We start from the raw sequence: 13,362 nt of genomic DNA, 5'->3' as shown, positions 1-13,362 counted from the left end.
GGGGGAGAAGTCAGTTACACCCTGTAAAAGGTGCTAGAAGCAAAAAAAAACAAACCCCAAAACCCACAGTTGTTATCCAAAAACTGAGAGAAACTAGCTTTTACACCATTTGGCGAGCCGGTCGAGACCCTCGTGCCGGATGTTTCACAGCCATGGTTTAAACAGTTGGTAGCGCGACTTTATTGGCGGGCTGGGGTCGCTTTACGTCAGGGTGAAGTGGGAGGGGCTTGCGGTAGCAGCTTCGGTCAGAGCTGAGCCGAGGGGAACTGTCGCTGTCCATAGCCGACTAGCGACTTCAGACTACACTGCCAAGATGTCCGACGACGAGCAAGAACAGACTATAGCCGAGGATCTGGTCGTCACCAAGTACAAGATGGGCGGTGACATCGCTAACCGTAAGTTAATGTCAGCGAGTAACTGTCGGTGACTGGATGTGACGACCTGCTCTTTTCGGCCTGTCGTACAGCAGCTAACATTGGTTCCCTATAGCAGCAACCATGTGGTTTAGATTCGAAGCACACATATGCTATCACATCTAGCTAGCTACCAGGTGCAGCCGGGTCGGTTGAAAGCTGCTTCTAACTGAATAACTGAACGACTGCTCGGCTTTCTGCTATTGTTACCCAACAGCAGCGATAGGGTTTCTTACAGGCAGCTGTCTGTGTCACTAACTAGTGTGGGATGCTAACAAACCAGCTAGCTCAGAATGGTGACCGGTGTTCGGCTGTAAATGTCACGTAAACGGTCACGAGCTGAAGCTCTTTTAAACTACGTTTATGGTGACAGATGACATTCATGGTCAGTCGACAGCATGAAATTTGCTCTAAAATCATTCACATAAGGCTTCTTTGTGCATTTAACGACCAGCACATTGTGGTTTCATGATCACTGCTCCATTATATGATGAAAACACAGGAAACACCTGCATTCTATAGATCTCAAACATCGCACAAGATGTATGGTTGTATTTAACAATTTAAGCAGTAATTAGGTCGAGGTACTTGGTCAGATTAATGCTGTAATGAAAAACAAACTTAAATCTATCCATTTGATCTATTTGGATGGATAGTGCAGTCGGGAGATGGGACATATTTGCTGTGGCACTACCTCATAGTACATTAAATGCATATCCTGGCCACCACAGTTTATATTTACACTCTGTGTTTGTGTTACAGTGGTGGTCTGGAGCTTATCTCAGCTGTCATAGGTCTAGCATGCTAACATAATCAGAAAAAAAAACTTATAGTGAGCTAATGCATCAATCTGCCTGACTTCCCTCCTGTCTCATCCAGAGGCTCTCCGTCTGGTCATGGAAGCAGCCAAACCCGGGGTGTCAGTGCTCAGTCTCTGTGAAAAAGGTGATGCCTATATAATGGTGGAGACCGGGAAGGTCTTCAAGAAGGAAAAAGAAATGAAGAAAGGTGAGGCCCGCATCTGCCCGTTATGGGTTTTTGTGTTTTTTGTGGTTTTTTTTGTTTTGTTTTGTTTTCCCGAGGTGGACACATCAAGGAAATTAGATCCAGTAGAACAAACTGTTGGCAGTGTTTTCTGTGTCATTTCGCACAGCATCGAGTAACTCTAATAGCAGAAGGGGCTTTAAAAACTAGCATGGTGACAGAGTAGATCTTCTAAGTGATATACTCCTCCATACTCCATTCTTGTATGGCTTTCTTGATTACATTTGTGGATAATTTCCAAATGAAGACTTGGTGGTTCTCTTCTCCCTCTTCTAGGCATTGCGTTTCCTACCAGCGTCTCAGTCAATAACTGTGTTTGCCACTTCTCTCCCCTGAAGAGTGACCCTGACTACACACTTAAAGATGGGGATCTGGTCAAAATGTAGGCACCATGCACTGTAATAATGTTACCCCCTCCTTTCCCCCGTGTGTCTCTAGTCTCCCAATGTATTGTCCTCCCTACTTTCTGTGTGATTGCTCCGCTTTCTCTTTGCTGTTGATTGTGTCCTTCATCTCTATGGTCTTGCCTCTTGTGTGTGTGTGGCAAACGACAAGTAAGGTTTGTTTTTAGAACGGGTGGTATGCCGGATGTTAGCTTTACTGCCCATCTTATCCGCTAAATCCCATATATGACGTTACTCAAATGCAGTATTTGGCTTTGAAAAAGAAAGTCGATTCATCTTAGTTGTTGCGTTGCCACTAATGTCTTTGTCCTCTGTAACGTCTTTGTGCTGTGTGTGGATATTCAGTGTTGTAAAGATGTTTCTTCAAGTGTCGTGATGTGGTTTTTATATTTTTTGTTTTTTTTAATGTGTCTCACTCTGCTAACCTCTTTGCTGGGCACGTCTGGAAAGTTTAATACAGTCAGTAATGCTGTTGCCTTGAATTCATAATAAGTCCTTCACCATATTCCAGCTGATCTACTGCCAAAAAAGAAACTCACCTTGGGTTATAGCTTCCATTTATTGCAGATTAAATTGTGTATTTTTGTCTGACCTTCTCTTATTATTGTAGTCCTCACTAAGCTAATTTTCCAAAGTGGAACGATCTTTTGTCCTTCCCAGTAGATTTGATCTGATTACTTCCTGCATCAGTACTAGTACATTTGACAGCCGGGTAGCACTTAATTAAAGGCATGATCTGTATCCTACAGTTAGTTAATTCTTTCGTTTTTCCTTTTCTTCTGATTTTGTGTAGCGATCTCGGAGTTCATGTTGATGGCTTCATCGCCAATGTTGCTCACAGCTTTATCGTGGGAGCCAGTAAGGTGAAAAAACAAAAAAGCAGACACGTGTACATATCACACCTTGGTCACAGTTTTGTATCATCTCATGTGAGTCCTGAAGTCGTCTTTTTTTGTTTTTCTATATGCAGGAGAACCCCGTCACAGGCCGGAAAGCTGATGTGATCAAAGCAGCTCATCTATGCGCAGAAGCAGCGCTACGCCTCGTGAAACCTGGTAACCAGGTATGTTTGAGTGTTTCATGAGGCTTTTCCACGTCAGCTGTGATCAGGACTAATATTCTCTGCAGGGGTGTGCTTTAGTCATCAAAACATCTAAATGACTTGTAATTATTAATTTGGCACAGATCTTACTTTTAATGCATTTTTGATAAGTGGAAGAAAATTAATGGATGTGTAATTCGCTCCAGTAGTGCTTCTTTGCTACTCTTTAGTCCACATTTTTCTGGCTCGAATACCATCATAGACTAGTTCTGCTACAAACTAGGTGTAAACTTATTTGCAGTCTCACATGTATTTTAACGGTTATGTCGTACAAAGATGTAATTTGGATGTGAAAGTAAGTAATTTTCTCTGCCTCAGAACACTCAAGTGACAGAAGCCTGGAACAAGATCGCACAGTCGTTCAAGTGCACACCTATTGAAGGTGGGTTCCTATAAAAACCTTTGTATTTTAATGTGCTGTCTGTCTTCACATAACAAGATGATGATGTGTGGGATTAATGAGATGTATGGGAATGTTTTCATGGAAACAGTTCATGTTTTAAGCTTATGGGTTCCGCCCATCTCTTTGTTTTAAAGGTATGCTGTCTCATCAGTTAAAGCAACATGTCATAGATGGAGAGAAGACCATCATCCAGAACCCAACAGACCAGCAAAGGTACATCTTTGCAATAAATATGAACTAAAGACAAAATCACCCTATTTCCCTCAGTTTTCTTCCACTCGTCCAATTCAGGGTTATAGTTTGGGTGGAGCCTATCTTAGCTGTAACAGTGTGAGAGGGAGGGCACACCCTTAAAAGGTCACCAGTCTATGACGAAGCTATCACAAAGACACAAACACAGTTTCACACACGTGTTCACACCTACAACCAATTTAGAACCGTCAGTTAACCTAACATGCATGTTAGTCTCCCAAATCAAAGGAACCTAACATACACAAGATGCCACAAAGCTGCTGCAGTTGCAGGCACTTTTAATAATTCAAAAATAATTACTTACAAAGATCGAATACAAATAAGAAGAACTGGAGCCAACGCAAAAACAAACAAGAGGAGGAAGACCGAGAACCGACCACTCAGTGGGCTGGTTCGGATTCAGGTTGATCTTCTAAAAATAATGTTAATAAACTAGTAAAACTGAAACAGGGCTGCTGATAACTCCCAGCTTAGGTAATAATGAACAAAACTGTTAAAAGCAACTGAAGGAGCAAACGCACCTACAAAAGAGACTGCTCTGTCTCCTCTGAATTTATATGAGGGTGGGTGAGCCTGCTTGCTAGGGATGAATGCAAGAGGAAAGAGCAGGCTTAATATGGATGATAGAAAAATGATAACCAGATGGTAGATGTGCACACTGAGCCGTGCATAACAAATGCCCACGTCATTTGAAAAGATTTAAAAAAAAAATAAAATACTGCATGGCCTTGTGACTTTTTTTAATAAATCCAAGTTCTCTGTAAAGACAGAAAACAGAGGAAAACAGAAAACAAATATTTTCGCTCAGGCTATCCCACCACTGAATTTGATCAGTTTTGGAGAATCCCACTGCTGAACTTCATCCACCTTCCAGTGCAATCCCAAGAAATCTGTTTTGTGATGCTAACTCTTGTACAACTGTAGAAAATCTGGTTATGTGACAGTTTTTTCAGTCATGAATTTAAAAGAAAGAAAGTTTCATAAATGTATATTCATGTAATGTGTTGCTGTCCAGTGCAGGGTAGGTATGGGCCAAGTTATTATTTTTGAATATTGGCATTGCCCCAGAATGTGACTGTGTGCATGTACGCAGCTTTTCTGCCTGTGTGACGATGTCAACAGCGGTAGTTGTGCTGCATTGGAATGAAAAATATTTAGAGGGAGATCCTCCTGAGTAACTTGAATGATTTTTGTGGGACTGTTTGTATTGTGGAATAAAACTGACGCTCGCAATGTGTTTTGACTGCCTGCTCTTTCTGTTGATTGTCAGAAAAGACCATGAGAAGGCAGAGTTTGAGGTACATGAAGTCTACGCTGTGGATGTGTTAATCAGCACTGGAGAAGGAAAGGTTTGTTGTTTTTCTTCTTGTTTGTGAATGGATGTTATGATTCTGCTCCCAGTAATCAGCACTGAAGTATTGTGTTCTATGTGATTTGCTTTTAGGCCAGAGACTCGGGTCTGCGGACTACGATTTATAAGAGGGACCCGAGTAAACAGTACGGCTTAAAGATGAAGACCTCTCGTACGTTCTTCAGCGAGGTTGAGCGACGTTTCGATGCCATGCCCTTCACTCTCAGGTGGGAACACCACACTTTACTTGTAGCCAGCTGACAGCGAGTTGGGTGCTAACAGCCATTTTTCATTCAGAGCTTTTGAGGATGAGGCCAAAGCCCGACTCGGCGTGGTGGAGTGTGCCAAACATGAGTTGCTACAGCCCTTCAGTGTGCTGCATGAGAAAGAGGGTGAGCGTCTTGGCTCTCTGCTAGACAGGTTTGAATTATTCACAAGCTGTTAACCCTACGCCTGTATCTTGTTCTCAGGAGAGGTTGTAGCTCAGTTTAAGTTCACGGTGCTGCTGATGGCCAATGGGCCTCACAGAATCACCAACGGACCTTTAGACCCAGAGCTGTACAAGTCAGAGCATGAAGTTCAGGATCCAGAGCTAAAGGTAAGAATGATAATAACAATAATAAATATATATACAATAAGTCAATTTCATTAAACGTCTTATTCACATCATGTCAAACTGTTGTCTCTTCTCTAGACTTTACTACAGAGCTCTGCAAGCCGCAAAACACAGAAGAAAAAGAAAAAGAAGGTAATATTTTATTATTAGTAGTAGTAGTAGTACATGCCAATGCATTTAAACCTGACGTCATAAGTTAATGTTTCAGATGGTGTGATTTGATATTGATATGGTAAACATCACAGTTTGGAAATATCAAAAATGACTGTATTTAGTGTTTGCTGACTGAGATGTTATTGTTGTGAAATTAAAGTGGTAAGTGCCCTGATTGTTTAGCAGTAGTTTGTGGACGGAGATGAACTCAAGGAAGACTCGTGTATGCTCATGCTGCGGTACTGTTTGGCCTGTTGGCGCTTTTGGCTGTGAAATGAAAAGGATATAATCAGGGTGCACATAAGTGGTCCGCAGGTGCGCATTCGCTGTCAAAATAAAAGACACGCCCCAGATAAGAAGTTGAAATGCGCGTTTGGGTACATAAGATTTTCTGGAGGAGGACAGACATTTGTTTAGCACTCTTAAAAATATCAAAGAAGCAAACTCCTTTAAGCAATTACTTTAGTGTTCCGCCACCTCCAAAGAAATGTCAGAAGGAGTCCGAACCGCAAAAGAAGCATGTATTCTCGGAAAAGTGGTTGCAAGAGGTGAGCTGTCTTCCAACAAATGATGAACGCACAGAGATGTGGTGCAGAATATGGTGTGAAGATCCCACTCTAGCAGACAAAAACAGTGCCTTTAATATGTATGCAAACGTGCGTTGCAACTTCTTATCTGGTTTGCGTCTTTTATTTTGACAGCGAATCCACACCTGCGGACTAATTATGTGCACCCCTGGATATAATGCTTTTAAAAGGTGTTATGGGTACATAATTGATGGGGGGGTAATCTTATTGGTATGTGGTTGTTAGGCAACATAACGATGTCATGATATATATCGTTCAGCTTTTGTGGATCTGAATCGTTTACATAAAATTAAAATGATAGGATTCTTTCATAAGGTGTTGCGGGTGCATAAAAGCAACGAGTTCAGTAACTAGATCATAAGCCCTCATAATCGGGTCATTCCGAACAAATTTTGGAATATGGTAAGATGGGACTAAAATCTACAACAATGCCTCCTTTTACTGATTTACTTATTTCGTTTGCTCTTTAAGGCCTCAAAGACAGCAGAAAACGCAAGTGGACAGCCGACTGAGGACACAGAAGCCGCAGAATGAAAACTGCCTTTCCACACATGCAAGACTCCAAAGAAATGCAAGAGAAAACATGACAAATTTCCCTGAACTCGCTGCCCATTCTCAACTCAGTATAGCCAATTAAACTGATCAATTCATAAGAGCATTGGCATCATATAAATATTTGACATTCCTATGTGAATTATTAACCCTTTATTGCATTCATGAAAAGGGTTACAGCACCGAGGATCCTACAGAATCTTTACAGATGGTTTCAGTAAATTTGTTGCTGAATGTTAATTTTTCTTTTAAATTTATAAGTATATTAGTCCTTTTTACACTTGTATTGTTGGCAGCTGAAAACTTTATTTTTGAGTGGACTGGGGCTTACAAGTGGGCATTAATGGGAGTAAACTGGCATAAGGTTTGTGAATTATACCAACAGAAACTTGCATCATATTTGTTTAATGCGTCGTATCATGTTGTGTGGGATTTGCCACATTTCTCTTTGGCAACAAAGTCATTTCAGGAGATGTGTTAACAGACTTTTACATTCATGTGGAAATCCAGAGGTTTGATTGGCCGCCTTTAAAGCTCACTTTAAGTGCTAATTTTTCATCCACTTGATTATTAAGACATTTCTTAACCACGCCATGCAGTAAAGGGTTAAATTATAATTTTATCTCTCATTAATTGTTACAATCTACAAATGATCTGACTGCAGGACCTGAGAAACACAGACATGCTTACAAATTGGTTTTTACTTAGATTTTATGTATTGGAGGTTTATTCTTCTATAATAATGACCGGAGTACATTTTTCGCTAAAGCTACGAAGTTTTACCTACACTAGATTTTTAAAAGCAATAACAGAATTAGCAGAAGAGCAAATATTTTTAAGTATACTGGCAACAAAGTTGTAATCAGCTTGACCTAAGGGAACAAACTGCTACATTTACTGCCATTCCCCTTGAATTTTATGAAAAGAGAGAACTCTATAACTGTATGTTCCAGTTTAACGACAGGAAAAGGAAAAAAAAGAAAACTTTTCTATCAGTGATTTGCTTTACTACATCATTTGTCTCGTGAAGCATGACAGCTAAAGCTGATCAGGTTTTAGGTAAACTCTTCTGGGTGTCTTCAGAGGAGTTGGACCATGCAGATCATCTCTGGTCAGAGTTTGATTTTTGAGATCTGGGATAATGTTGGGTCACATTTGTCAACAGGTGAATATGTTGGAAATCGGAAAATCCTGCTTTGTAGCTCAGTCAGTGGGCAATGGACCTTTACATCTATGAAATAAAAAAAACATTTTCATACACTTGTCTTTCATCATTTCTTCAGGGCATTGCTGTATTATGTCTAGTCTAAAGTATCAAGATCATCAGATTGTGTCCAAAAATTAGACGTTTTGTTTGTCTTTTAATGTTTGTTTTAAGCTATGAAGCAAATACTGATATTAGCAGAAACTCAACACAAACTTCAAGAATCCTGTTTGAGACAGTTTTGTATCATGATGTGTTATTCTTCTGGAAGCTGGTGTCAGAAGATGGACATTGTCAAAAACAATACTCAGGTAGGCAGTGGTATTTAAACAATGCTCTGCTGATACTGAGGAGCCTGAAGTGTGCCAAGAAAATATCCACCATGCCATTACACCACAGGCAGCCTGAGCTGCTGATACACAGCAGAACGAAGCTGTGCTTTTGTGTTGTTTATGCAAAGTACTGACCCTGCATCCTAAATATTGCATCAGTATTCGAGAACCATCAGATCTGATGATGTTGTTTCAATCTGCTGTTTCTAATGTTTGTTGAGTCTGTGCAAATTGTAACCTCAGTTTCCAGTTCTTAGCTGACAGGAGTGGGAATAAGTGTGGTTCTGCTGCTGTAGTCCGTCTGTTTCATGGTTTGAACTGCTCTTCTGCCGACCTTGATCGTAACAAGTGTTTATTTGAGTTACTATTTCCTTCATGTCAGCTTGAAGCAGTCTGACCTCTGACATCAACAGAACATGTTCCCCCAGGCAACTGCCGCTCACTGGATATTTGTGGATATTTTTGGACCATTCTGTGTAGGGCCTGGAAGTGGTTGTGTGGAAAAATCCCAGTAGTTCAACAGTTTCTTAAATACTCAGACCAGCCTGTCTAGCACCAAGAACTATGTTTAAATTCACTTAAATCACCTTTATTTAACTCAATGATAATCTAAAGTTAATTTGGTTTGATTTAGAAACACACATATACTGGTTATTAGATAAATTTCTAAACACTTTCAAAATATACGTGTAAAACAGCTGGAATGAATGAAAGATCCAGGTGAACTTCTAAAGGGACATTGAAATAAAACAGGATCTTCAAAGCAGGTTTGTGGCTATTTTGTGAAAAAGGTGTCAGAAAGGTCTACGAACAAAGACCTGCACTTTTGGTGTTAGTCCACCATTGTGTATGAATATGTGTATTTCAACACACACACACACACACACACACACACACACATATTGCATTATTAATTAATAATCAATTACTATGATTAATATTTATGACTTTAACAGCTGATTCAGTAATTTTGTGTTAGTAATGTACACTAAAAAATGCGAGTCTTAACAACACATAAAATCAATAAAACCAACTCGACTGCAGGGTTAATTTTGTGCTCAACGGAAGGTCGTCGCCTTTAGAAAGCAGGAAAAGTGGTTGGGAAATATCACCTGGTTCGCTCGTACGTCGATTTGAACAGTTGGACTACATTTCCCGTTGAGCTGAGGCGCTTCAGCTGTCGCCTGAACATGACGTCACGACACTTTTAAAAGCCGCTCGTTTTCTTCGTCACATCCTCTTTCCGTTGCTCTTCTCGCTTTGAGGTATGTTGAGTTTATTCCCCGCTAACAGGATCCAATTTAATCTGCTAATTTAACCGGTCATCCACTCTTACTGATCACTAATTGTTTTCGTTTTCACAGAAACCTCTCCACACGATGAGAGCCAAGGTGAGATAACAAACCAATATCGATATTTCAGCTGTTTGTGTCCTCTTCCCGCGCCAGCTAATGCTGCTAGCTCCTTCCTTAAGCTCTTCGTGTTTATATCATTAAATATACCCTGCTACCCAGCTCCTTAAAATATTAATAGAATTTTAAGTGATAACAGGGCATTAGCTACATATAGTAGTATAAATGCTAATACTACTAGAAGCTTTTCTTTGGGGCATCTTGTAATGTTGGCACCGTAGCTAGCTGGCTGAGCCCAGGCAGCCATGCGTGTTTGAAAACAGATCTGCATGCAGCGTGACAAACACCACTGTGAAATGCTTTTTAGTACAAACATGTACTGCATGTTCTGAGGCCCTGTAACTGTCTGCATCACAGTAAGCATGTTGTCCAAGTAGTGGCGCAAATGTGGTCTTGATGTACTCTTAATGACTGTGCTTTTTCTCCCTTTTTTTCAGTGGAGGAAGAAGCGTATGCGCAGGTAAGCATCATGATAAACAAAGAAAATGTCTTTGTCAGCTCCCTAATCCAAGCTGCTTAAATTTAGGCTAGACAACACAATTGTTTAGGCTTTGGAAAAGTCAGGTTTATAAGGAAGGAAGTCTGTTTTTTTTTTTGTTTGTTTTATTTTACATTTAGTGGATATCATTGAGCTTTAACTGTAAAGTATGTTAGGTTGGGCTTGTTCAAATGTTGACAATTGTTTGCCCCTACGTTTCAATTGGATGCAGGGAAAATTATATCTACTGAAAATGACCTGGGTTATATAGTTCCTGAGCAGCATTACTCCAATACCTGAAATTCAGTTTTCAGCCAAGTTTGTACAGTGTCAGTGTTTAATTTAAAGATGTACAGGTTTGTAACTGAGGGAACACTGTTAAAAAGCTTTACAAAATGAATGAATAAATGAATACACGTCAATGTACTCACAAACTCTCTTGGTCTAGGTGGTGATAAAAATCATTAAATAGAAAACACTCCTGTCCTGTCCTTAACAGCTGAAGGGAAATTTACATGATTGGTCCGATATTGATGGGCATCACAGGGCTGTCCAGTTTTGGTCATAATCTTGATAACTAGTATTACTGAATTATAGTTTAACAATTTTTGTTACTATCTTAGTCCTTGTGCTATTGAGTGTTTTACTGACAGCTGCTGTTTTCCAACAGGCTGAAGCGTAAAAGGAGAAAGATGAGGCAGAGGTCAAAGTAAGCCCCTCCTCCTGCCTGCCAGCTGTGATCACATCTGAGCCTCTCCAGGTGACTGACATGCGGACGAAGGGGGATTGCTCGGCGGTTCCATCAACGAAATTAAAGGCCTAAACCCCCGATTTCAGATGACCACGCTTTTCACGGAGCCCGCTGTGACGGTCTGACTGGAAGATGGTGAAGATGCTGGAGAAGAACATGACTACAGCTGCGTTGTTCATGGACCATAATGCATCTTGTTTCTGTACAATTGTTTGTGGTGTTTTGAACAATAAATGAACACTGTTAAATTACCACCAGTTTAAACCTCTTGATTTTTATGTTATAAAGTAAGGCTAGGTTGACTGACTTGTACTTGAAATAAATTACACTACAGGTGTTGGATGTGTCCTTGATTCAAATGGCTAAATTATGGCAACATGTCTTGCAGTTGTCTAGAAGCCTGGTAAGGAACTAATCATTTCATTCAGGTGTGTTGACCCAGGGTGTTATCTAAAACCTCCAGGACACTGGCCCTTGAGGCCTGGAGTTCGACACTACTGAATTACACAATGTGTAGGTTTTATCAGGGCTGTCGGGCAGGCTAACTGCATGCAGGGAGTGTTAAATGTTAATGTGTTAGCTGGATGAAAAGAATTGGAGGCAAATGTAACTGCAGGTGATTTATCCAAGTGCCTTTTAGAAAAATTGCTTTCGATCTGAAATCAAAAAGGTTAAAGTCCTTCAGTTGGAAGACAACTTATAGTACACGTTGTGTTTAAAAGCAGAGGTCAAGATTGACTCCTGTGTGAACTGCTAAAGGGTCAGCTGTGACACAGAATCCTGGTGGCAGTGTTTTTAGTTCAATCAAGTTGTAAATTGCATCTTGCTGATGAAATGCTGCTGTTCAGGGCCATCCCACAACAAGTCATTCATTTCCATTATTTTTCATCTCTATTTTCAACCATTCTGGTTCTTTGTTTTTAGCCCAATGACATAATGCAAAATCTGCTACATAGTTGCTCATTAGAAATAAACTTTATGAATGAAAAGATCAAGTATGGACATGTTATTAAAGTTAATAAAATTTCATACTATTAAATTTCTTGCAAAAATGTATGAAATGTATTGAAAGGGACAAATATCCCCTTTGCAGGCATTAATATACACTGATAATGAGTAGATGTGGATTAGAAAGTCACTATTCAGTGTATTCAAGGCTAAGTACCTGACAATATTTGAGTAAATGTAGTAACTTTCCCTTTGTATATGCCACTGTAAATGAAATGCCCTATTTCCTGTATATTCTAATTTAAACTACATCGTTATCTCATTCTCTTTTCAAAACCTGCTGGACTGTAAAGGTTTACTATAGGAATATCAAACACGTGGTTTGATATGAAGTAACCTGCCAAACGGTCCAGTCTGGTCCATCTGATTGCTTTGAAAACTGAAAAATTTCACAGAAGATAAGGTTAGCTTTTGGACATTAAGAAGTGTGGTAATTTTAACTTGAATAGTACCTATCAATGGTAGCTATTCATTCAGAATGTGTGGATTTCTGGAATATATGCATCCCAAAGTTTTTGAGTTTGTTTGTTTGTTTTTTTTTAATTTATAAGTATACACAGAAAGACTATATATCTCTGTTTGAGTTTTATAATTTAAATTAATTTACAGATCGTTGCCTACTGGGTAAAATACGACCAACTGTTAACCAACTGGTCTTCAGATAACTGAAGAACCTTTGTAACATAAGTAACGACATCATTGTAACTGTAATTTAGTTACAGAATTTAGTGCAGTAACATTTGCCTTCTAGATGGCAGCAGAGTCTTTCAGGCTGGAGTCAAAGAGTTTTCCCAAGCTCTTGACTGGTTGTTCCGTTATGGATGGGATTATAGTTCCTGAGATTGAAAACCGGAACTTGTCCGTCACCTTTCCCTTCTTCAGCACCATAGATCTTGACTTGGAAGGTTTGACACTCATCCTTGCCCCTGAGATGAGACTCTCAAGACCTCATAACATCCACCTGCACCCTGGGACTGATGGCATCGTGATGGTGAGATGCCATCAGTCCTGACCTAGTTAGCGGCCCTCTACACTCCACCTCAGCGGCCTTGACCACCATGTACATTGCGAGAGCAAAGAGCATAACTGAGATGGTACAGCCTGTTATTATACCTTTCCTGAGGCGATGCCAGTCTGAAGTCACTGACCCAGAAGTGACCCTCAGTCTGAAATTGCCATAATAATCCAAGATCAGGTGCTTGATTTTGCTGGGAACATGGTGGAGGTGTAGAGCACGCCCAATCAGCTTGTGTGGGATAGACCCACAGGCATTTGTCAGGTCAAGCCACAAAACAGCTAG

The 13,362-nt window shown here is 40.2% G+C and overlaps 1 protein-coding gene and 1 long non-coding RNA gene across 2 annotated transcripts; both read left to right on the top strand.

The window, feature by feature from the left end:
* Window positions 1-196: 196 nt before the first annotated feature.
* On the top strand, window positions 197-8,135 carry pa2g4a (proliferation-associated 2G4, a). The gene is made up of 13 exons (XM_082533311.1): window positions 197-395; window positions 1,293-1,421; window positions 1,734-1,839; window positions 2,655-2,724; window positions 2,832-2,924; window positions 3,282-3,345; window positions 3,501-3,579; window positions 4,889-4,967; window positions 5,063-5,196; window positions 5,267-5,361; window positions 5,440-5,567; window positions 5,664-5,717; window positions 6,797-8,135. The coding sequence occupies exons 1-13, from the start codon at window positions 314-316 to the stop codon at window positions 6,857-6,859; spliced, it is 1,176 nt and encodes a 391-aa protein (XP_082389437.1). The 5' UTR covers window positions 197-313; the 3' UTR covers window positions 6,860-8,135.
* A 1,476-nt stretch (window positions 8,136-9,611) lies between these two features.
* Window positions 9,612-11,306, top strand: LOC309706990. Its single transcript, XR_014276850.1, has 4 exons — window positions 9,612-9,678; window positions 9,778-9,804; window positions 10,263-10,285; window positions 10,974-11,306. It is a non-coding gene; the product is annotated as an uncharacterized lncRNA (long non-coding RNA).
* Window positions 11,307-13,362: the final 2,056 nt, after the last annotated feature.

The sequence above is a fragment of the Aulonocara stuartgranti genome (genome assembly GCF_965226115.1).
Source record: "Aulonocara stuartgranti genome assembly, chromosome: 5".
Classification (NCBI taxonomy): domain Eukaryota; kingdom Metazoa; phylum Chordata; class Actinopteri; order Cichliformes; family Cichlidae; genus Aulonocara; species Aulonocara stuartgranti.
This window is presented reverse-complemented; position numbering and strand designations above follow the sequence as displayed.